The 24008-nt window shown below is 39.7% G+C and overlaps 1 protein-coding gene across 1 annotated transcript in view; it reads right to left on the bottom strand.

The window, feature by feature from the left end:
* Positions 1-9633: 9633 nt before the first annotated feature.
* LOC102055028 (serpin A3-5-like) overlaps positions 9634-24008 on the bottom strand; it is a 28598-nt gene continuing 14223 nt past the window's right edge. The window contains exons 5-8 of the mRNA XM_027804926.2: positions 13742-14399; positions 12206-12476; positions 11423-11570; positions 9634-10595 (exon numbers count right to left, since the gene is read on the bottom strand). Coding sequence (XP_027660727.1) covers positions 10401-10595; positions 11423-11570; positions 12206-12476; positions 13742-14399 — 1272 coding nt within the window. The 3' untranslated portion in view covers positions 9634-10400. The remainder of the gene's footprint in view (positions 10596-11422; positions 11571-12205; positions 12477-13741; positions 14400-24008) is intronic.

Below are 24008 nucleotides of genomic sequence, written 5' to 3'. Positions count from 1 at the left end.
AGAAACAAAGGCCCTAGGAACTGTTTTTTAATGTGATACCTGATTGCACAAGATGTGCAAGTGTTATTAGTTCTAGTCATATGAGTAGTGTTTAAGTAGTTGCGCTAAAGATAATCATTATCTTTGCTAAATCAGAACCTGTGGCAATAATTAATGCATTATGATTTGAGTTGAAAAAAAACTGAATAAATGCTAGCTCAAATTAATTGTGATGTTCCGATAACATAACAATGACTTCAAAACACTTTTAAGAGCTTTAAAGAATTGCACATTTACTAGATTTTATTTACATTTGTTTTAAACCAATTTTTGCTAAAAGCTAGTAAAAATGAGATGTTTTCCATCCTGATATGAAATGATGTAAAAATATTGTAAGTTTATTTACCAAGATTTTGATGAAAAACCTGAAAATTACTGTCAAGTGTAAATAAAAGGGAAAAAAACCCAGTATATTAAAAGTAAGGCAATTAAGTAAGTAGATTAGGCTGTAAATACCCAGGCTGAAAGACATTGACTCTTTCAGAGAATCTGTCATCAGAACAGAATATACCCTTAGTTGTCATTATTTTATTTTTAGTTAGATGTATATTATTATTTTATTTTTAGTTAGATGCATATTACCTCCAGCAACCTGTAGTGAGGTAGAAACTTCTCTCTTTCCTGATCTTGAAGAATTATGATGGGTTAGTATCCAGCCTCTCTATAAGCAAACTATCCCATTATCAACTTCAGCAGTATCCAACTAACTAGCCTGAAGAAATTAATGAGATTAGTATTCTGATACTACCTCTCTGTTGTGGTCTAATGCAGATTAAGAGCACAACATCAGCACACGGTACTAATTCACAACACATACAAATTTTTCACAGGACAAACATTCCAAACTTTCACGAACTATTTTTTTTTTCCAAACTGCACTCCTAGAAAAAAAGACAAAATCCTTAAAACTGCCTCAGAAGAAACACAGTGGGCACACACTACGCTCTACTACAGTAAAACAGAGCAGAATATCTATCAAACTCCTCTGCAAGCAGTGGAGTTAATAAAGCCTAGTTTACTAAGGATCTGTGGCTTTCCTCACCACAATAACCACAGCTTTACTCCACACCCTCCAGGATGACTCCAGCCAAGCAGGAGAGCAGGGCTGGGGCAAGGGCTAAGACTACAGCTAGGGCTGCAACCAGACTGGGAGGAGCTGGAGCTGGAGCTGGAGCTGGAGCTGGAGCTGCTGCAGCAGCTTGGGCTCCCTGCCACTAGCTCACTGCCTGCTGCAATCAGCAGAATTTAAAGCATCTGAGTCCTGCCTGCCTTCCCCACAGCAGACACAAACTTGGATTTCACTGATTTTCATAAAGTAGCATAATGGTTTTTCAACCTCCTACCTCTTTGTTAAGCCTGATTGAAATTTGCTAATAAGCTGCAGTGTTATGGAGGGTAGCTAAGAGAAAACAAGTGGCTACAAACATGAAAATTTGATGCTGTTTCCTTTGGAAACCAAGAAGGTTGTTTTATTTTCTTTGCGTGTGAGGTTATATGAGTCACATTTACTCAGTTTTCACAGTTCATGTGACTCCATTTCTCAGTAGCTATCATGAATACTTTCATTATCCTTACATATACTTATAAAAATATTATATATTACCTTTTAATAATTATGTATCTCCATTTATATCATCATTAACTTTTATGTCCTCTCTGGGAAGAGCTTGTAGTAAGTGTGACACTTGGTGTAGTGATTTAGCCATATAAGATGGATGAAGAGTAGGTTTGGTAAATGCTAAAACTGTTTTATAATGTTATATAACCAGAGTCAATGTTCCAGATCACCATATATTTCAGCTGGTATTCTCTGTCATTCATTAATAGGTAACATTGAAGGAGAGAACTTTAAAAATCAATTTCTAAAAGCATAACACTCCTGAATCTAGTTACTTGATAAAACCTACCAAAGAACTGTGATAAAATTGGTTTGAGCAAATATTCAGTTAGCAAATCCAGCACATTAATGTAAATGCACGGGATATAAAAGATGTTTGCTTAGATGAAGTAAGAGTGACTGTGAAGCACTGTGATCTAGAATCCACCTCGGTAAAGCAGACAGGCTATACCTTCATATAGAATCGATCTGGAGCAGAGCAGCTCAGCAGTCCTTCAAACTCAAATTATTGTCTGATTCTGAGTGACAGACTTTGAGCCTTAAGCTAGTGTCCTGCAGAAGCACTTTGGAAAGGGTTTTCCAAGTGTGGACAGTGAATTACAGAACTGGAAAATAATGAAATTATGTGTCTTTGACCCATTGTTCATTGTATGCTTTGGACTGAAAGTCATCTGCTTACCAAAGTAAAGCAGCTGACCTAAGTTTCCACTGCTTTACACTCAGTACAAAACCTACACTTATGGATAGATAGCACTAAGCATTAAATTTGCCTATGCAGAAATATATTTCTAAGATAGAAAGCACCTGTCTATTTTATTAGATTTATTTCAGGCTAGTGCCTGTGTAATGGAAGAAGGACACAACACATAGCTTTTGCAGCCCATAATAGAGAGTCTGTCCACTGCACCTGGGTAAACACAGGTCTTTTCCAACCTTTCCTATTATATTAGCTCACCTCTTCCCTCGATATGAAAAGCCTGAGGTTGGCAGTGCAAGAGATGTTTGAGAGTTCAAAAACTTTTATTCATTCTCCTTGGGCTGGGGCTGAACACTCCCTCCAGAAAGTGCTCTCAGCCCAGTTCTGTTGCACAGGGGAGCACCAGGAGGAGATGCATGAGGAACAAGTTCAAGTTCCTTCACTCTCCATCATCTTCACAGGTTTTAAGCTCAAAAATCAATCTCTTCTTCCCTGTGTCACAAAAAGTGTCTACACTCTACTGAAAGATGCACATAGGGTGGAGGAATCCCCTTACTCTCTCCTGTAAGTTCTTGTTCCCAGACCCTTCCTCACTGCCAGTCCAGCCCCAACCAGATGCCCTGCCTTTGCACCTAAATCCTGCTCTTCCTCACTCCACCAGTGATCTGGGCTCCCAGAGATAAGGATTCCTTAGTAGTGGTTAGTCTTGTGAAATACATAACAGACAAAACATGAAATGGAAAACCAAAATATTGAATATCCACCCAGGAAGCTTATGGTTTGTAAGCTGCATTGTGAATGAAGACATGCCTTTAAAAAATGCCATATTGATCATCTGGAATTTGTCTACATCAGGAACACATGAGGAACAAGTACTGGGCTGTTAGACCTTTGGGATTGCAGGGTCACTCTGCAATGTGCCACTCCACATACACTGTCTGCTGTGTGCAGAACCACCTCTTTTACTGGCTTTGAACCTGGCTCCTACATGCTTCATGTGATGGTCTATAGCTCTGGCATTAGATGTAGTAACGGTGAACATTATCTCCATTCACCCAATCTGTGTCACAAATCTTTTCCTTCTTTATGCCCCCTTAGTTGTCCCTTTTCCAGGCTGAAGATTTGTCACCTCAAACAGGAGGTGTTCCAGACTTTGATTAAGATTACTACATTTTTCTAAAGATTTTCCAGTTCTCATTTATCCTTTCTGTTACTATAGGACCAGAATTAAATGTTCTAATCCATGTGTGGATGATCCAGAGATTTAGACAGTGGCACAGTGTTCCTATGTGATTTGCCTTTTTTTCTTTCCCAGTAATTTCTAATCTTTAATTTATGTCCTTCCCCACTACTAAGCTGATCTGTATGTGGACTACCTACCATAACACCAAGCCCTTAATCCTGAGTGACAGCAATCTGTGCAAGTACAGTATTTCACCAGACCTGCAGCTAAAACTTAACAAGATCAAAATCCCCACTGACACTGTAACAGCAAGCTAGAAAGCTACTGTTCTTTTTTGGTTTCAAAATCAGACAGAATTTGCCATGTCCATTCCTTGATTTTACCAGAAGATGGTGGCACAGGGCTCCTTTTCCTATAATCCCCGAACTTGAGGCTCCATACTTGCAGTTCTACCTGCAGAAAGCAGCATAGCAGAATCACACTAAAAGCTCAGGTTCTTACAAGGATCTTACTAATCATAATTGGAATACTGAAACTATAAAGTTTTACTAGCAGAATTTGCCCTACAGACCTTTTTCTCTTTGTGTAAAGGGACCCTTCTTTTGCAAACAACTTTTAGACTGACAAGTTCACCAGAGAATAAAAGTTCTTATTTTGCAATGAAGTTGTCTACACAGAGAAACCTCTTGGCACTAGTGTTCAAGTTTAAATTGATGCCTTACACTATTAATCATTCTGTTGCAGGCATGGCCTTACACAAGCACTAAGAAAATCCCTTATGTAGATATTTTTGAGTTACACTTGAAATTTTCTGCTCTGAAAGCCAGATAGAAAGTCTTAGGGCTAAACTTTGCAAAGGTTTATAATTTGTTATTATTTAGTAGATTAATATTTTTGGCCACACTGAAGAAGCAGAAGGCAGATAAGCAATAAAATGAAATTTATGATATAATTCTTTTGCTCATATACTTTTTCTTAAAAAAGTCTTTGGTGCTGTAAGCTTTTGGGATGTTGAGGATTCTGACAGGTCACCAAGATGGTTTAATGCAACAATTCTCTTCTGTGTTTCAATGAAGGCAAAAGAAGATACTGTGATTTGCCTCTACCCTCTGTGGCTGACAGACAGGTCAGCACAGTCCCATTCCTGTCAATGACTTACATTGACATGCCTCCACAAGACACTTCAGTATCATCTAGACTGTACCTATACAGGCTTCCTATAATGATTGCTGCACCATCTTTCCCACTCTGCCAGCCTAGAAGTGGCTAGAAGTGCTGGAACGTATCTGTTTCTATTTGATGTCTCTTCTCAGTCACCCTTGATGCTACTGTGAATATTTCAAGACTATGACACACAGCGCAATGACAGGCATGGGCATGAGGTAGTAATTTCTGACTGGGGCAACTGAGGCCCAAAAGGTCTTAAAATTTCACCCGTAAGATTTACCAAAGAGGTAGAACTCAGACACAAAAGATAGAAGATATAGGAACAGAAAAGATATTCAAGTTGTACATTCTACTATCCGTTCCTTGAATATGTGAGATATGGTATGACTTTTATGATGGCTAAAGAATCTGCATCTGTGTGAACAGCATACCTAAATGAGGTCTAGACATATGTTCTCTTTGCTTTCATATGCATTTTAAGACCCACTTTTCATTATCTCTTTCATCTCCTCTGTGCACAGATGTTTTCTCTTGCTCTGAGATTCTTTCCTGGCTGCAACCAAAGTTCTTATGATGACTACAGCACTTCTGAATGATCTTACTCTGTGTTGCTTTTTCTTTTCAAACATTTTCCTTCAGCAGAGCATCTTCCATGTGGTCCATTTCCTACATGAGACATAGCAAACAATATAGCAACTTTTCCTTAATAAGGTATTTGCACAAGTCAGGCGAAGTCTTCTGCAGACCTTCTGTAGTATCACATTGCTGTTAACAGAAGTTTTCCAACCACAAAGGATACGTTCTTGTTTAGTAAAGTAATAAATCATAAGTATTCTGTTTCCAGATGGCTTATGGAAAAGAAACTGAGTGCAATAAAAAATAAGAGAAATAAAGACTGATCTGTATAAAACAGGCTAATTCAACTGTAAAAAATTAATCTCCAGGGGTTGGATTGAACTGAAAAGCTACTTTTATCATGGAAATTCTCTTTTGCAAGAAGTCAGCAAAGTCATTTGCAGCAACATCAGCGCTGAGCTGAGTTTGTGTAACCAGGGTATTAGTCATACTCAAGGACATCTACATGAAATGAACGAATTACAGTTTTCTTTAAAACTCTTAGTCTGAGGAAAGCACGATTACCAAGTTATTTAAAAATGTATTCTGTATTATACCTGGGACTGGGAACAAAATAAAGGATATTTCCAGATCAGTCTTTGCTGGCTAACAGTTTGAAGGGAATGGATGATATCATACATGTTATCAGTTTAAATCTAATGAGAGCAGCCCCACATGGGTAAGGGCAGAGGTGCACTACCCAACAGGGAACATTGGATGAATGGATAAGATTCAGAGGATATGTCACAGGACTCATACATAGCCCATGGTGGTCTTCATGCTTTTGAGAATTTGCACTGCTAGCTCCCACTGAGGTGAATATTTAGTTTTCAATGAAACATTCGCATCTAAAAATGTTTGTCTTTCTCTTGCACTTTTTTTCTGCTGGGAAAACTTATGCCTCTGTTTTGAAGACAAGACTTGAATGCTGGATTAGTGAGTAACACTGCTATGAGGTTTTTTTATACCTCCAAAAACTACATAGACTCATGTCAAAGATGAGCTGGGTTATGAGGCACTGACTGCCTTGTAGTTGCCATACAGGTACTCCTGGTTCTCAGAATCCACAGTCAAAATCCACCCTGCCCAGCAACTATCATAATCATTTGGTTTTTAAGAGCTCAGTGATTCTCTGCTTGAAATGAGTGTGAGTACAGGGAAAAAGCCTGCTGCTTTTGTTGTACTGAATCTACTGGAACAATTAGAATAGGGTTGGCTTTACATATGAGTCAATTCCCATGTGCTTGAAATAGTGGCAGTGATCAAGGGCTGAACAGATGACATAGCTGTGGGGAGAGAGCTGGTGTGCCCATTCAAGGCCAAGTTCTTCAGATACCAGGGTTGAGGTATCTGGAGTTAGCTCCCCACTCTCTTCTACTTCCCCAAAACTCCTTTGAACGAAGCATAGCAAACAGATATATTTTTTTTTCCCTGCCAGTTTTCTGTCAGGTCAGTGAATTGAATGGACTCACAGAAGGATTCAGCAAATGTCAGAGCTCATGCAAGGTACCTCCTGGGAGTTTGTTGAGACTAGGGAAGTGTAGATGAGGAATCTCTTCTTTTTATGTCAGTAACCTATGAGATCAGCTCCCCCTTTCTTGTGAAACGGCAGCATAAGACTACTCATCTGTACCTTAACTCTGTACCTGAGAATATGCGGTTACAGCTTTGGGCTTGTAATTTGCCACTCAAATTGCATAGCTGGGAATAAGCAAGTCCAGAGTACTGGCAGCATATGAATAGCAGGGCTTATGTGGGCAGCTGGTGTTTCTGTGATTATCTGATTCCTTTGTGCCTTTTGGCATTGAGTCAGCTCCTTTCTTTACTGATGAAAGGTAAAATGCATTGGACACATGCTGCATTAGCCCTGCAGTCCTACCACTTCACGGTTTGTGATGACATACTACATGGACTCTGCCATGGGGCTAAGCAAACAGAGCTTAACTGATAGAAGCTATCCCGTCAGCAAACAGAGTCCCAGGGGACCATAAACAAGGTCAGACAGAACAAACTTACTGTCTCCCACATGGCTCAGAGGCTGCCATGGGATGTCTGGCCCTCAGGTCCCTGGGACACAGCTAGGCTGCCTTTCAGGGACCCAGCCCAGTGGCTCCATCTTCCTTCACAGGGTTCTCAGCTGAGATACACTCTCTTTAGGTAAGTCGTTTTCCTCAGAGCTTCCTGTAAACATGTCAGGTCAGGGCTAATAGACCCACAGCGAGTCATTTATCTTGGATGTTTTTGATAGGGGGCCATGTGCTCCACTGTGAGCTGTATTAGCCCATTCTGCTGATTGTAACTGCAGTAAGTGAGGTGGACAACACTTAATAGGGCATAAAGAATCTCCAGTTCTCTTTCAGGGCTTAGTTTGGATCCAGCTGTCCCACAGACTGATTGAATGCATGTGTGGGATTAAGCTATCCTAATCAGGTCTGGTTTTGTTGTAGTGGAAGGTTGAAGGGTGTTAATAAAATCACCTACAGATGAATGAAAGACACCATAAAATACATGTGTTTACCACAGATAGAATGAATACCCAGTCCCTAAATGAAAATTTTAGATTATGTCTGTCAGAATCCTTCCTTTCCTTCTCTACCATTTATACAACTAGATAGCATGAAGAGGAATGTTCCCTGTCACACATTAAGACAGACAAAAGCAACAAGACCAAATGATGCAAGGCAGACTAATGCAATTAGATTTTCTTGGAATTAGAACAAAATACCCCCTCTCTCCACAAAAACTTTGCAGAATTATCCAGTTCCTAAAGAACATAATCAGGACTATGCTGAGAGTAGCATCAGCGAGATACGTTCAGTCTCCAGGCTCTACGAATTTCCATACTGTGAACTATAGGCATTTCTGTGTCTTTCACAATTGTTTCCTGTCCTCCCCACATCCTCCCCTTCCAGAGAGATTTGGGACGATCCCTCTTCCCACTCCAGGTCCCTGCCAGAGCTCAGGACAACCTGCTGGTCTAAAGCGTGAAGTTCCTCAACTGAAGGGCAACTGTAGTGATGCCCCACATCTTGGTAGATACCTCCCAAACCCGTGCAGCATTCAAAGGCGTCCTGTTTGATACTTTTGCCAGGAGCAGTCACTCCTCACACTCCAGTGTGAAAACTCCCAGTGCAGCTCTCCTCCTGTAGTTTCTTGCCTCCACTCTCAAAAGCAAAGGCCCGGGAGGTAGATGGGACAGGGAGTTGCTTCATGTGCTATTTCCTAAAGCCTCTGCTCTGTCTTAGCAACGGTGAGATTTTTACTAACATTTCCCTTTAGCAACAGGCTGAGAACCTGTTTTTCTGCACCCCACTCTGATAAAAATCTCACCATGCTGCCTTCTAATCAGTACCAGTACACAAATTTATCAGGGTGGGATCTCACTGGAGCTGCTCCCAGCTCTTGTCAAGTTTGTACAGCCACCACAGAGCAGGCTGCCTCACACCACAGCAAGTTATCATTGATCTCAACTCCGTAAAACCCGCTGCTTTGCACAGAGGCATGGTATTTCCCGGTCCACTGAGTGATGGTATCTTGCCCCAGCAGAAGCAATAGCTCAGGGCTTCCACTGAGCTCTTGCTACTTGGAGCAAAGGGACTCATCCAAGGCAGCAGTCTCCAAGTCCCCCTGAGTCAGAAGCATAGCCCTTTGTACACTAAACCCATGGTGCAAGCACTGATTGGTCTCAATAAACCACCTTTGTGCAGGGTGGACCAAGTTTGGTAAAACAGGTCAGATGGCCAGAGAGGTGTCAAGGGTGGGGAGCTTGTTTGTTGATTTGGGGCTTGCATCACCTTTGCAGCGCTCACAGTGCGTTGCCAGGACCACTGTAGAAATTAGCATTATTTCAGGACCATCATCTTCCCAAAGAGAGGGACTAAACTCCTCTTGCAAAAAGTTTATCCAGGGTCAATACACAATGGCCCGAGTCAAAGCAGTGCAGTGAGAAAGCAGCCTTCAAAGCAGGAGTCAGCCTCTCCTGGAGGCAGCAGCTGTGCAATAAAGGGTTTGCTATAGAGTTCAGCGAGGCTGAGCCCTGAGCCCCAGTGCTCCACTGCAGTGAGAGTGGGTGATCTGCAGGCACACAACAGCAAGGTAGTGTTTATGTATTTCTTGAAAACAGGCTTTACCTAAGCAGGAACATAAGGAGAGAATATAAAGAATAGCCATCTCTATATGAGAAAAGTTGGACTCATTTAACAGCCTTTAGAACATATTTGACGGACATCCTGCTTGTTAATAAGTGACTGAAAGCTTTTGTTGATTTTAAGATATTTATAGAATGATAGCAAGAGGCTGGAGTCAGTCCTTAAGTGATGGATTTAAATGATAATGTTTATTTTATTCATTGGCTATAGCAATAACTCATGGATGAAATTGTCATAGGACAATTCTTTGACAGTTTATTCCTAATATCACTGTCTCAATGTTTTTTGCTGACCTTGTGGACTGCAAAAAGGGACTTACAGTGAGTGCTACAGCAGAATAAGTCTATTGCCTCAGGGATTTTCTCTCTGTCAATGTTTTTTTAAGATGTCCTAGGCAAAGAGTTGGAACATGTGAGAAAGAACAGGTTGGTTGAAGGCAAACCACAGTGGCCTAGGCAGCAAAGAGCTGTGTAAGGAAGAAAGGACACTGCAGGGACCAGCTCAGGTGAATACTGATCATTGTCAGGTCCTGGAGAAGAGGTAATAGAATTGCAAGGGACTTGTTACCTGTTGGGATAAAGCTTTTGGTGAATAACCCGCAATGGAAAGCAGTCTGAACAAAACCACTTAGCAGAGAGAATTCACTTATAAAAATAACAGCAGACTTTAGAAAAAACTGTCTTCCAAGGAAAATTGGGGAAATGTACTAATAACTCAAATTACTGATCTGGGGAAAATATTACATTTTAAAACTGTCAGTTGTTCAGGTTTTGCTACCATTTTTTTGCTTATTAATTTGATATTGAAATTCCTCATTTACTTCTGAATATCCCTCAATCATAGACTAGTTAGTAGCACTAACTAGCCCACAACTGCAAACACGGTACCCATCATAACTCATACCGAATACCAATATGCCAAATAATTCAGCAATTACTTCTCAGTAGGATTGACAATTTTCCCGATGAAAAGTGTGGTGCTGGTTTCTTTGTCAGAAATCAAGATAATGAAAGGCCTGTTGAATTTGATGGTAACAGGAGGATGGAAAACTTTGTTAAGGATTATGGCTGTGCTTCCTGCAGCCTCAGTTCCTGCCTCATCAACTTCCACCAGGGCCTTGTGAATTGCCTGCAGAGAAAAGGAACAAATGCTGTGGTTTATATATGGGACAGCAAGCAGGAGGTGAAGATAAACTCTCTGCTTAGGGAATATTTAGGAAAAGAAAAGAGTGACAAAATCCAGTGGACTGAACTTTCTTGTATGGTAAATCTCCAATAGCCTGCAACAGGAGTGTTTTCCATGTCAGGACTGAATGGGGAGGACCAAAAATAAAAATAGACCCACTGTAAATGCAGCCTCACCAGTGCTGAGTAGAGTAGGATAATGTCCATGCACTACCTGATTTATTTCTTTAAGTGGTTTGGACCTCTGTTAGCAACACTTTCTCTGTTGTTTCAAGGCTAATGGAAGACCGCTGTTTACATGCTAATACAGTGGCAGTATTTGGCAAGTTTGCCTCATGAAATTGTACCTTAAACTGACATGGTGAAATTCTACCACTGCAAACTGGAAGTTTCCTGGAAATTTTGAAGATTATTAAAAAATTAGGTACTAATCAACACAAGTATCATAATATACTCCTCATTTATAATCTACCTGATGCAATCTCATGTAAACTATCATATGCCAGTGTCAAGAAATCATTTAAAATCTTGTCCAGCTTTTCCACGCACTCAATATCCAGCCTTTTATTAAGCAATATTAAAATAATACAAAAGTGGGACAGCAGACCTTCTCTGTAGAAAAGCACAATTACTAAGCAAGCCGCTACCTGTCCTTGTGAGTTTCACTCATAACTTCAGTAGGACAAGGAGGGAAAGAAAGCCTTTAAAAACCCTGGATATATTTGATCAAAGCAACCAGCCACCACCCCCTCACCAGCTCTGCTCACTTACCTGTGAAACCTGAAGATTACAGCTGCCACTAATTCCAGACAGATCAGCATCACTAGAGAATACGTCAGTAATGCCCATTTCCTTGAACAGGTTTTTAACATCGTAAGACCCACTAACAGAAAACTTTGGTAACTGCAGAACTAATCTCCTGTTAAACAAAGCAAATGGAAGAGCAGTGAAGCATTGCAGCCTTGTTTCAGCCAGGAGGCTGAAAGTATGCAATTCAGTGACACCAGAAAGCATTCTTTTGATTGCCAATTTGTTTGATGGTGGCATTCATATTCCCTGAGCAATTTTGATGGCCAGAGAGATGTGTCATCTTCTTGTGCCTACATTCTCTCTTTGGTTTTGGAAAAAGAAACTGATGTCTTCATTGCCAGTCTTTCATCCCACTGCCTCATAGCAGCTAGCAGAGTTTTGTGACTGGAGGGCTACAAAGAGTAAGCAGACCAATTGTAGAAAGGCTAGAAGAAGGGAAAAGGAGGATAAACTCTAAGACATGGTGAAATTAATTATGTTAGCACTATGAAATAAGAGGTATGGTAGCCAAAAGGTAGCCAAGCAAGTCTTGAGGCAGTTGTTACAATGCTGTGTCCCCTTCTGTCAGGTCAGAGAGCCTGCCATTGCTTATCACTTATGCCTTGCTCTGATTCATCTTGGGAATAACTTAAAGCCCTGCTTTATGAAATCAGGGCATTATATTCAGGAGGCAGCAATGTGAAATTAATGGTTTCTTTTAAAAATAGTAAGTAGTAATATAGTAATCCATCTACCTAGAGTTACCTGGTCACAAGTTTGCTATCCCATTTACACACAGTTTCCTTGGAGAGAGCATCTTCCACTTGCTTCATCTTTCCATTATCAGGCAGAATGAACAATGTTCGTGCAGTGCCCTGGTAGGGCAGCTCTATCACCTCACAAGAGAGATCCTGGTCGTAGTAACTTTCATAGTTACCTTCTTGCTGCATCATGTTGACTCTAACTGATGCATTTGTGTTCAGAAAAAAATCGTCCTCATATGTACGCAAAGGATCAAAAGACTTTTGCCAGGCAGCTAATGGGGGAAAAGAGAAGATGTTGCACTCAAGCATATGAAGATCATAAAAATCACTGATATAAATGAGACCAATTTAAATGTAGGATGCTGGAGGTCTGTTTATGGGAGAAGAGGATCACTAAATGACTTCAGTCTCCTGCATAACACACAATAAACATTTTAGCTGTGTGGTAAGTTCAGCATAGTTAGTGTAAGTCATCTTGCTGAAAAACAGCCAGACAAAGGTTGGTGAGGACCAAATGAAAGACTCCTGCTTTTATTGTAGCCATATGTTCCCATCACTTGTGCCTTTTATGTCATTTAAATTCAACCACTTAAACATTCAGCTACAGGATCTTTTATACCTTTCCTGTTAGGCCGCACCCAATGCAAGATGGCTGCAATCAGCTTGGTGAGAAATCTTCAGGAGAATAAAGGATCATAGAATCATAGAATCATTTAGGTTGGAAAAGACCTTTTATAATCATTGGGTCCAACTGTTAACCTAACACTGCCAAGTCCACCATTAAACCATGTCCCTAAACGCCACGACTACACCTCTTTTAAATACCTCCAGGGATGGTAACTCAACCACTTCACTGGGCAGCCTGTTCCAGTGCTTGATGACCCTTTTGATGAAGAAATTTTTCCTAATATCCAATCTAAATCTCCCCTGGTGCAACTTAAGGCTGTTTCCTCTTGGCCTATCGTTTGTTACTCTGGAGAATAGACCAACACCCACCTTGCTACAACCTCCTTTCAGGTAGTTGTAGAGAGCCATCAGGCAGTTGTTGTAAAGAGTGATCCTAACATTCAAGCACGGCTGCAGAAGCGCAAAGCCCTCAAAATGCTTTGTCCCAAGTTTTCATGCAGCGTACCTAAGTAGATCTACCATAATACTGGGGACCCTGGAAGTGGAAGGATGTTAGTCCATTAAGTTTGGCCGGCACATACAGTCAGCATAGGGATCTTGGAAACACCTTTAGTCATTATGCCCTCAGACCAGCAAGACTGCACACAGTGGGTCCCTGTCTATGAGGCAGTCCACCAGAGTGGGACTTCTCTGTCCACAGCTTTCAGGCAAACTGTGCCAAAATCAAGCAATCACTATTTCTCAGCAATCAGATACTCTGCTTTTGGCCAGATCTAATCTTTACTTTGACAGTCCTCCACAGTTTAGCTCTTTCCTAAAGAGTCACTCTGCTAATAAATAAACAAGAGTCATCTACAATTTTCGGTTTGCATCCAAATAATCTACTGGAATATTACATTAAATATCTTACCCTTAAAATAAATGTAGTTAACAAGAACCAGTGCAGTACTTGGATCAAGATGACCAATTAATTCAGGAATTTTCCCCTTGGTTTTCTCCTTTACATATGTATTGATTTGCTTCTTAGCTTCTTGTGGTTTATGGAAATTGCTAGAAAAAAAATCTGCATCATAAAATTGTTTGGTATTTTGTAAAAATGTCTCCTGTGGTTCATACCCGATAGCTGTAAAAAGGGCATTCCCTATATTTAATGTGATGTTAGCATCAGTACAATTCAGCACTGCTAAAACTTTATGGAAACTTTCATGTATAGCATGGATGCGAGTCTCAGTCAGATTGTCAAAGCCCAGTCCTTCAAAAATCTGAGAAAGGGTGGTTGACTTAGCACCAAGAGCCAGTATGGCAAAGGCAGTGGAGATGCTCATGGGAGAAAAGAAAACATTTTTATCAGCTTCTTTTGATATAACCTGCTTGTAAAATCTAAATACAAAATCTGCGTAGTTAGTGCCTTGCTTGTCACAGTAATGCGCTAATAAACTTTCTCTTCCAGTGCGCAGATTAGTATTTTTGACTTCATGGCAAATGTCTTCATGGTGGCAATGGGTTACAGCACAAAGAACAGCAAGGAGTAAACACAGGCACAGGAGATACTTCATCTTCTTTTCAAATTATTCTGTCACAAAATAAACAGTCATTAGATGAGCAGATGGTAATGATGAGCTTGGTAGTAAGAAATAATGAATAGTTTGTTAGCATAAATAGTACACAGTGCAACTGTAATGATCTAATGTACATAGTATATTTAAAGTGCCCATGGACAAAAACCGTCATTAATAAATTCAACCAAATTGTAAATTAAAATGTCAGACATAATAAAACCATAATATTCCATTGTAACTGCTCTGAAAAGGCAATTCTATTCTTCATTAGCAATGCAAGTGTAGAGCTAAAGTCCATAATAATCTCTATTAACAATTATCTTCCCTGGATCATTGTTTCCTATAAGCTACATCTAAACAAATGAATTACCCTGAGCTAAAACAGAGTGTGAGTTTCAAAGGCATCAAATACTCCACTACCTGCCCAAATGCAGTTTGCTAAATGTGAGGAAATTTGAGGCAACTCACTTCTCGTTGGAAATGGGATAAATTCCCTTGCTTTCATCAGGGCAGCAGCACGTGGACAGACAGCTATCCAGTGCTTGTTAAATTCACTGCCCTGTTTACTTCATGGTTACACTCTTACGGCCAGTCTTTGACCACAGCTGATAAATGATGGATAAAAGTCATCTACATAAACTTCAAGGCAAAATTCAAGGCAAAAGCCTGGAGCATCCTGTGCCATGGCAGCAGGGCACTCAAAAGTGGGCATGAAGACACATGGGAAGAAGCGGGTTTGCACCCGCATGTTTGGTGCATGTTTGGAATGAAGGGACCCTCCTTTTGGGGGGCTGCAACAAGTGTTTGTAATTTGTTAAATGGTGGTTTGCCCCTCACCATCCCCACACATGGCATGGGTGGCTCCCTCTAGAGACACAGGAAGGACCTGAGTCCAAAAGGAAAAGAAGAGCACAGATCCCATTTGGAAATCAAAGAACACTCAGATTAATCCCCTTGGAGACAAGAAGTTTCTTCGTTATGCTTGTTCTCCTGATGCTGACATGGTATACTTCACATGAGCCTCCCACCCGCCACAGGAGCAGGAACAAGTCTCTTGTTTGCTGAATTCAATTCCCTGCTATTCTGGGGAGACATCTCATATAAACCTTCTTCAGAAATATAACAAGTATCTATGAAAGTAATCTTTGGGCCCTTGCAGCTTCTACCTGAAAACATTTCTAGAACTTTTCTACTGCTATGGCTCCTCTTATTCTGGGTTCCAGACAACACAGCCTGTTTGTATCCTTCTGTTCCAGGAATGCATTCTCCCATATCCTGCCACAATGAAGTTCTCTTGGTCCCATATTCATTCCCAGATGTGAAAGATGACTGTATCTACTATCTAAACAAGATTTAGACAAAGTTTCTGAGGGCAGCCCAAGTTCCAGGATTCCTGGTGACAAATTGGTTTTGGTTTTTATTGCTGTTTTTGTCTTGTTTTCATAGCAAATGTATACACTAGCTGTGTGTTCTCATATTTGCTAGGATCTGAGTATGCTGACTATATCTGAGAGCAGACAGGGACCACTGCAGCGAACTACAGTAAAAAAGTGATAATGCTACATTTTAATTTCATTAAACCAAAACATGGAATATGGTCCTAGATGGGAATATGATTCAACTATTTGCATCTTTTTCAAACAGAACTTTTCCTCTTCCTCTCAGCTGAAAAATAAAAAAAGCCTTATGTGCTGCAAATGAAGTAATCATGTAGTACAGAAGGTGTTTCAAAAATACTGGGTGTTTAACTTTTCATAAACTCTTTTCTCTAGTTATTTGAGATATTGCACACTTAAGTGAAAAGGAGGATAAATTTTGTCTGTCCATGACCGCTTCCTGTATTCAAACAGAGCTTAGCCCAAATTTCAAAGAATTTCTGAAGCAAAGTATGTTTTTTTCTGCAGCAAGCTTGTATTAGGCATGGTTCTGTTTTTAACTTCTACTATAACAGATCAATTAAAAAAAAACTTCTCTTGGTATCACAGCTCTCTACAGAAATACTAAAGAATTACTTCTACCAGAAGCTGGAAAACTGAGTAATGTCATCAAGATTTCCCCACCTACTTTCCCCTTTAGAGATGTCAATCACATTCATTTCAGCATTCTGAAATTACGAGATTTCAGTCACAAATATTTTTATGTTACTATTACAAAGCTGAAGAAACTGGAAAGGCTTTATTAAATCTGGTATGTATTTTTTATATGCAAATTGGAAATCCAGAAAATAATTCTCTGCCAAACCTCACATTAGTTTGTCTATGGGAATAAAAGAGGTAATTAAATTTAAATTGTGGCCTTCCACCCACCCCCTACACTCACCCCAGTCCTAATTAGAGAGCCTGGCCTCAGCAGTTCAATGGTTGTTTTACCCATTAAGTCACCAGAAGAGTTTATAAACTGGACCTGGTTGTTCAGTCACTAGTGGGATTATGCTAATTTTGAGTCACTGTGAAGGCTGTTTCCAACCTAAAAGGTGATTTAACCAGTATTCTGCTTTAGCAACTACTTAATAAGTCCCCATGACTTCAAAGGTTGTTTTATTCTAATTTCAGGCTAAGCATATTCCCCCAGAACAGCAGGTCCCACTGGTCCATTGCATGTTTGCTTGATTAATATTTCATTGCAACATCTGCACACAACCAAGTCACAAACAAACAAATGATATTAACATAACATGAAAATTCCACTGACCTCAGAAAGCATCATTTGTAAGTCTCCAAGAAAAATGCATGTGCACTACTTACAAAATCAGAAGCCCTGCTGCGTTCAGCTGACCATGCTGTTCACACTGCTACTTATACTGCTACATCATCTACTCAATTTCACGGTTAAACATTAAACAGACATGATAAAAATTAGAGATAATAAAAAAAAAGGAGGAAACAGAGCAAATATTGATGAAATAGCATTTCCAAGGATCGCCTCCACAATTCAGCAAATGGAGCTGACAGTCTTCAGCCCTTTGAATAGTAGTTGTGACTTTCTGTCTGCCTGTTGCCTCAGACCATGTGGAGGAGATTAGTGCAAACGTTGTGTAATTGGGACCCTACTGGAAACCGGGATGTTGTGCCTGGAACCACTGGAAACAGATGCTCACTCTTGGTGCCAGCAGTCAGACTTCCCGTGCTATGCTGAAGCGTACACAGAGCTGAGCGCCACACATCCCAGCAGCTCAGCATTCTTCCAAAGTCTGCCCAGAGCCAAACCTTTCTCCTGATCTTCAGCCTGAATATGGACTCTGAGCTAATTGCCTGTAACTTCTCAATCTGACTGTAGCTGCACGCCATTGAGAGGACATGTGATAGACGTTTCCCTGATGGGTTTCCTACTCTGACTGGTGCGGTCCCTTCACATGTCTCAGTTCTCTGTTACTGTGTTGCAGTTCTCATGTGAGTTACTGCCTCAGGCAGGTGGTGGGAATACAAGTAGCAAGCTGTTTTCTTTTGCTGAGTACTGCATGCATGCACCCACTTTTACTCCTTGTTCCTCTTTTACAAATTTAAATTGTTGGAATAAAAAAAAAGCACTGCTTCTTTCTATTATTTTTTTCCAATAGGAATAAAATATGGTGGATCAAGCTGACTGAATTTTTCTAGTTCATAACAAAGACCACAACTGAGCAGTGACATGAAGCACGTTTCCTTTCCCCATTTGTGACTTTTTCCTTTGTACTCATTTATTCACGTATGTAGTTTTCTCATTACAAACATAGATAAGCACAGAGACAGAACACAGATAAACCTTGTCTTGACACTTGCCTTCTTTGTTTTCTTCTTTGTTTCCTTTTCCCCTTTCCTTTTCCCCTTTCCTTTTTACCTGTTCCTTCTAATTCTGCCTATAAAAGGTCAAAACACAGAGATTATTTTATTCATCAAAGCCTAGGTGAATGACAGGTCATGGTGGTCAAGGACGAATTGTATTACAAAATGGTTATAAGCTTCTTGTTTTCTTTTTCACTTGTGAGGCCTTGTAATTACTGTTTTGTTTTTAATGTTAAGCTACACTTTAACAAGGCATTTCCATAGCATTTCATTAGAGCAGCAGCAATAAGGTGCTACATCAGCTTTAAACTGAAATAATGAACTGATGCACGCGTGCTCGGTGTACCACGCACTGCCACAAGCCATGTATGGTTCCACCTCTCTACTGACCACTATCTCAGCTCTAAAACTATGTCATGAAATGACATTAACCAGATTCATACTGATCATTCATCTACTGAACTAGATTTTACTTCTCTACTATTTATTTTCAGTAGGAATAAAAGTCCGGGATACCGAAATAACCAAAGAGATGTGGTTTATCCCTTCTGATAATTAAAACCACAACAAAGTCTACATTACCCAAGTCTATTTTACTGATGTGTACTTCATCTAGGTCATTATCTATACCACACCCCAAGTCACATTTTTACTTCTTTTGAAGAAATAGACCCATATAATATTTTGTGCCTTTACCAACATCTTGCAAACACTTCCTACCGGTTTGGTTTGTTTTGAACAAACTATTCTGAAACAGGTTTAAAGAGTTCTTAATTAACCAGTGACTGATATATTTGATGACAACAAAACCATTCAACTTGCCCAGTGTTTTTGTTATTCTTCTACACCTCTAGGTCAGGAAATGATAGTTTTCATGTCAGCTTATGGTTCATAGACACACAGGTTACTTCAAATATAGAAAAATCTTTATCCCTGTAGATCTATTATATCATAAGTAACACAAAGATTTGTAAGTGTGAAGTATGTTGACCACAAATATATGGACATAGCAGCAATATGATGGAAATGGAGTGTGGGATTAGAAAGGAAATGGACATTGCCTTCCCCTCCCTTCCATCCTGATAGTTTTGAGTTATTTAATAGTCCTTGGAAAGGATCAGGCAGTTCAAAGTGCAGGGAAAATTGTTAAGATTGAAGATGTATGCGTGTCTGGTAACTATGGTTCTTCTAGTCTGGATGAGGTATATAATGAAGAAAAAAGCCCAATCTGCAAGCAGTGCTCGTGCCATGCTTTTAATACTTCTTGGAGAACCTCCTCCACTGTCCTGCCAGAAAGGCAAAATTCATTAGTTTAGAAAGGCAATGTGAAATGGGGATGAAATAGCCTGTATATAGTGACAGAAACAATCATGAGGAAAGGGAAGTTCTGCTCACAGAACTGTTTTTTTCGTTTGAATTAGCATCACTAATACTATGTATAAACTAAGTAGAGAACAGGGACTAGAATTAAAAAAAAAAATAGACTATACCAATGGCAACGACCAACACTTAACACTCATCACCATTTTTCAGTTGAAAATCAATACCAGTTACAAACTACCTACTAAAATGTAGGAGGTGAGTTACATGTATGGTGCACATACATGGTAACAGCTAAACCTCCTACTGCTGCTTCAGAAGTGTGCAGGTTGGCCGATATGACATAGAACCTACAGCAGACTTGAGCCCTCCTGAAAAGGGGACAGGAGAGCAGTCAGTCGCTCTAACATTAGAAACCTTTATTTAGACCCCAGAATCTTTCAAAAGAAGGCCTGTTATTCATTATTTCTTCATGTAACAGCTTCACCAATGGGGTTTCTTTTCAGCTATAAGTGTTTATATATATATATATATATATTAGTATAAATACTAATATAGTAAAAAATAGCTGAGACTTTCACATCTGAATGATTTCCAGTGGAGGTCTTCTGAAAGAATAGTATGCATTCATTTTGTTTTCTTTTCCTTATAACCCCCAAAACAGTTGACAAAATAGCCATGTTGCAATCTTATTGACTACAAAGATCTCCAAGAATATTTCCCATTGCCCAAATACTGTTCAGGATACTGGAATGGCTTCAGGATGGGATAGACTGCCTGGTGAGTTGAAAATTCAGGGTAGGTTGCCAGCTCTGTTGAACAGCTCAGCTTTGACCTTTGAAACATCACTAACACTGTCTGATGAGCTTCAGTTTTCTCATCTGTAAGATAAAAATAACACATTGAACTTGCTTATTGAGATAAGATGATGTGAAAATTAAAAGTTACTTTCAATGGCCTTGAGCATCATTTCATTTCTTCACTGAGTTTAATGAAGATAGGATCATTTTCTATCAGTTTGATACCATGGCATTCTTTGGTAACAGTGATACACAATGTAAAAGGCTGTGGTCTGCAGGATGCAGCTTTATACAGCTGCAGAGTGAAACTGGAAATGTTCCTCAGTTGCAAGCTTCCACAAAAAGTCCTCTGGACTTTACAGAAAATGGCTTCTTTCCTGGTGGGTTTAGCACTTGCATCCATGAGATGCTAGCTATGTAGGTACATTACAGCATGGGGAGAGGTGATTAAGCACACATAAACTGCAAGTATTAATAATCTGCATGCATCACACGATACTGCCCAAGACAACCCTTTTACCAGGCTTTCTTCTTTCATGACTAGAAAACGCAAATATCTGTTGCCAGCACCTACAACACAAGAGTGTTGTACAGGGAAGTAGAGAAGGATAAGATCACTGTGCTTACTAAAAGTTTTTTTCACCTTCCATTTTCACCAAAGCACCACACCAGCAGGGATCATTCCACCTGAACCTTTTCATCTACTGCCAGTCCAGTGTTGTGGATTATCTACCTATGGTAAGGCTCCTGAATCCCGCTGTGGCTGTTTGAACAATGAGAGAAAGATGATCATCCTCAGTGGACAGCTATAAGCAAACAGGAAGCTAAGCTTATACAAAGTGAACCTGTGACTGAGCTGGGAAGGGAAGCAGAAACTCCCAAGCCCCAGCCCAATGCTCTCTAACGACTGGCCCATCCTTCTTTCCTAATAATGTTCTTGCGTTAAAGAAAGAAAGAAATTAATCAATTAATTATGGGTTTCCAACAGCAATATAGTACTTAAAATTGTAATAAATGTGTGTCTATACAACATGAAAATATAGTTAACAAGAACCATCCCAATGAGTAATTCAAGACTTAAGCAACTAACATTATTTTGAAAGCCTTCATTAAAAAGTTCTTCTTCACCATCCCATTGGTCCACTGACCCTGCTATCTGGGACCATCTCATCTGAATTGCTTCCTTTACCTCCTCTGTACTCCTGAGTGATACTGAATCGAGTACCTACCTTTAATCACGCAGCTGATCAAGTAAGGCTGATCAAAGTGGATAGAAGTAAACAGTAATGACATTATTCTGTGACTCAGAAGCTCAGCTGCCCAAGCACACAATATGGATTTTGGCTAATGCTCAAAGAAAGGACCCAGAAAGTGGTCCTGCAAACCACAGAGGCAATTTGCCTTGTTTATTACTCCATGTCAGTCTCTATTCATACAGTACTGCTCTGTTGAAAACAAGGATATGAACACAGGAATCCACCAGGGAACAAACACAGAAGAAGGCAGGTTTCAATTTTATTTTGGATGGATATAGCATAGATTTGTTCTGGCCAGTGTTTTTAACTATGTTGGGAGAAGATTTAGGCCAACACCACATAGCTTTTAAAAGTCATACTCTAGATCAATATGCAGACAAGTAAAAAAGCCATTTTTTTCATGTAATCAACCACTACACAACCATCTCAAATTTGTTAATTTTAACAGAAAACTGTTGTAATTGTGACTATTTCAGTACAGATCAAACCTTCCCTATCTCAAACTAGTTAATACCCTGTCTAGTGCTGGCTCCTACATACTGATATCTGCTCTGACATTCTTTTTCTGCCTTTCTTCACATCACCCACAGTCACTTGCAGACCACTCACATCTCCTTGGCACACCACCATGCCCTGGCACCCCTTGCTCCCTCCATCAACTTGGAGAGCAATGGCCAACAGAGCCTTTTGAAGAATCATGGAGGGATGCATTCCCAAAGAAGTCACAGCAAGTTCCTTCATCAAAAGTCAACCTTTGGGGATCAGGGAAAAACCAGACTGATTTTCACAGAATACCCAGGTGTCTTCTTCCATAGGGCAGCAGAACATTATGGCACTCCTAGGGGTCAGCAAGAATGGGTCTCAGCTGTAGAGAGCAGAAAGGTTAATCAGGTCACAAGAACTTCTAGGTGACGGTGTCCTGCTCTCATGTTCATTGATCAGCCAGTGAGAGTACTTTTTTTTACCTTGATGATGCAATGTTTTTAAATTAATGCCTTTGGTAGAACTTAGGTGGGTGGGGATTATGAAAACCAGTTTGAACTGGTCTCCAGCCTTTGTGAATGCTCCAGCTCTCATACTAATGATGATTGTATTAATCTCTTAACAAACACATTTGTTTTTCTAATTCGCCTCCACACTCATAATTACTATAACTCCGAACCCAACACCCAATATTACAGCACAGATGACACTTAGCACCCCCTGCTCTTCGCAAATCTCTGAACTACTGAGGTCCCTCCTGAGGTAACTTGTGAAGCACAATGACTGGGATCTCCTCACCAGAAACAGAATCCTGCAAGACAGGACTGAGCCTAAGAGGATTCACTGTCTCCAAAGGAGGAATTTTTTTACCAGCACTTTCTAGACACGTTTTCCTTCATAGTTTACTGTAAAAACAGTATTTCTACTACTGCTCGATGGGAACTCAGTGCACAGCTAAAGCTGAGAAGTCCATAAATCCTTTGATCCCTGCTTCATCATTGATGGTAGTAGGCTTATAACTGAGCTACAGCTTCAGTGCTGCATTACTTACAAACTACTTCACAAATGTTCAACTTTTTTCTACATCTGAGAAACCTGCCTGGATTATGCAAGTACCCAGATTCTTCCTGTAGCCTTTATTGTCCCCTTCAAAAATCTTTTCTCAGAAAAAAATCTTGGAAGTTCTCTGAGGGAGCAATTTCATTGTAAGAAAGCAGAGTCAGAGAAATCAGAATATTTTAATAAATATGTTGGCTTTGTCAACATTTTCAAACAGAAATTATGAAAATACTCCACAGTAACTTTTATTTTATAAGATGTTATCAAGTGATAAACTTTTCTACTGTTTACCAATGAAATGGAAGAACATTTTGAAACCTTTTTCAGGAAAATTGTTGAGATTTTAAATTTTTGTGACAGCTTTGGAAAATTTAACACCTTAAAATTTCTCTTGGGAGACAAATTGAATGTGAGGATAACACCAATATAGGGCTATGGACATTATCTAAAGGCTATTGTAGGAAAAGACTGACTGGAAAGAAAGTAGTTGTTTACAATAAATTTAAATCAAGCACTTATTTCTTCAACTCAGGATGGATAAAACTTCTGCATCAGTTGTAGGGGACCTGAACAATGAGGAAATTATTTTGCCACTCACAGTTTTATTTATTCTCATTTGCATTTTTTTATTAATTAAAAATAGATTTGTCATATACTGTAAGGTCATAGATGTAGAGGAAAAATAGTTTGGAACCTACAGCTAATTCACATTAGAAAAAAAAAATTAAACAAGGAATCTAATAGGAAAAACAAGCTGGCAATGAGATATTCCCCTTAAAAGCTATACAGATATATATATACATCTGATAAAGAGACAGAAGAACAAAACCCAGAGACATTAATTAAGAGATATGGTAGATCTAGTCTGTCTTTGTGAATGTACATTGGTACATAGCAAGGCATTCGTGTGATTGAATGTAAAAAGTATGATCAATGACT

The sequence above is a fragment of the Falco cherrug genome, chromosome 7 (assembly GCF_023634085.1).
Source record: "Falco cherrug isolate bFalChe1 chromosome 7, bFalChe1.pri, whole genome shotgun sequence".
In the NCBI taxonomy this organism is placed as follows: domain Eukaryota; kingdom Metazoa; phylum Chordata; class Aves; order Falconiformes; family Falconidae; genus Falco; species Falco cherrug.
Note: the sequence above shows the minus strand (reverse complement) of the source record. Positions and strands in the feature narration are given on the sequence as shown.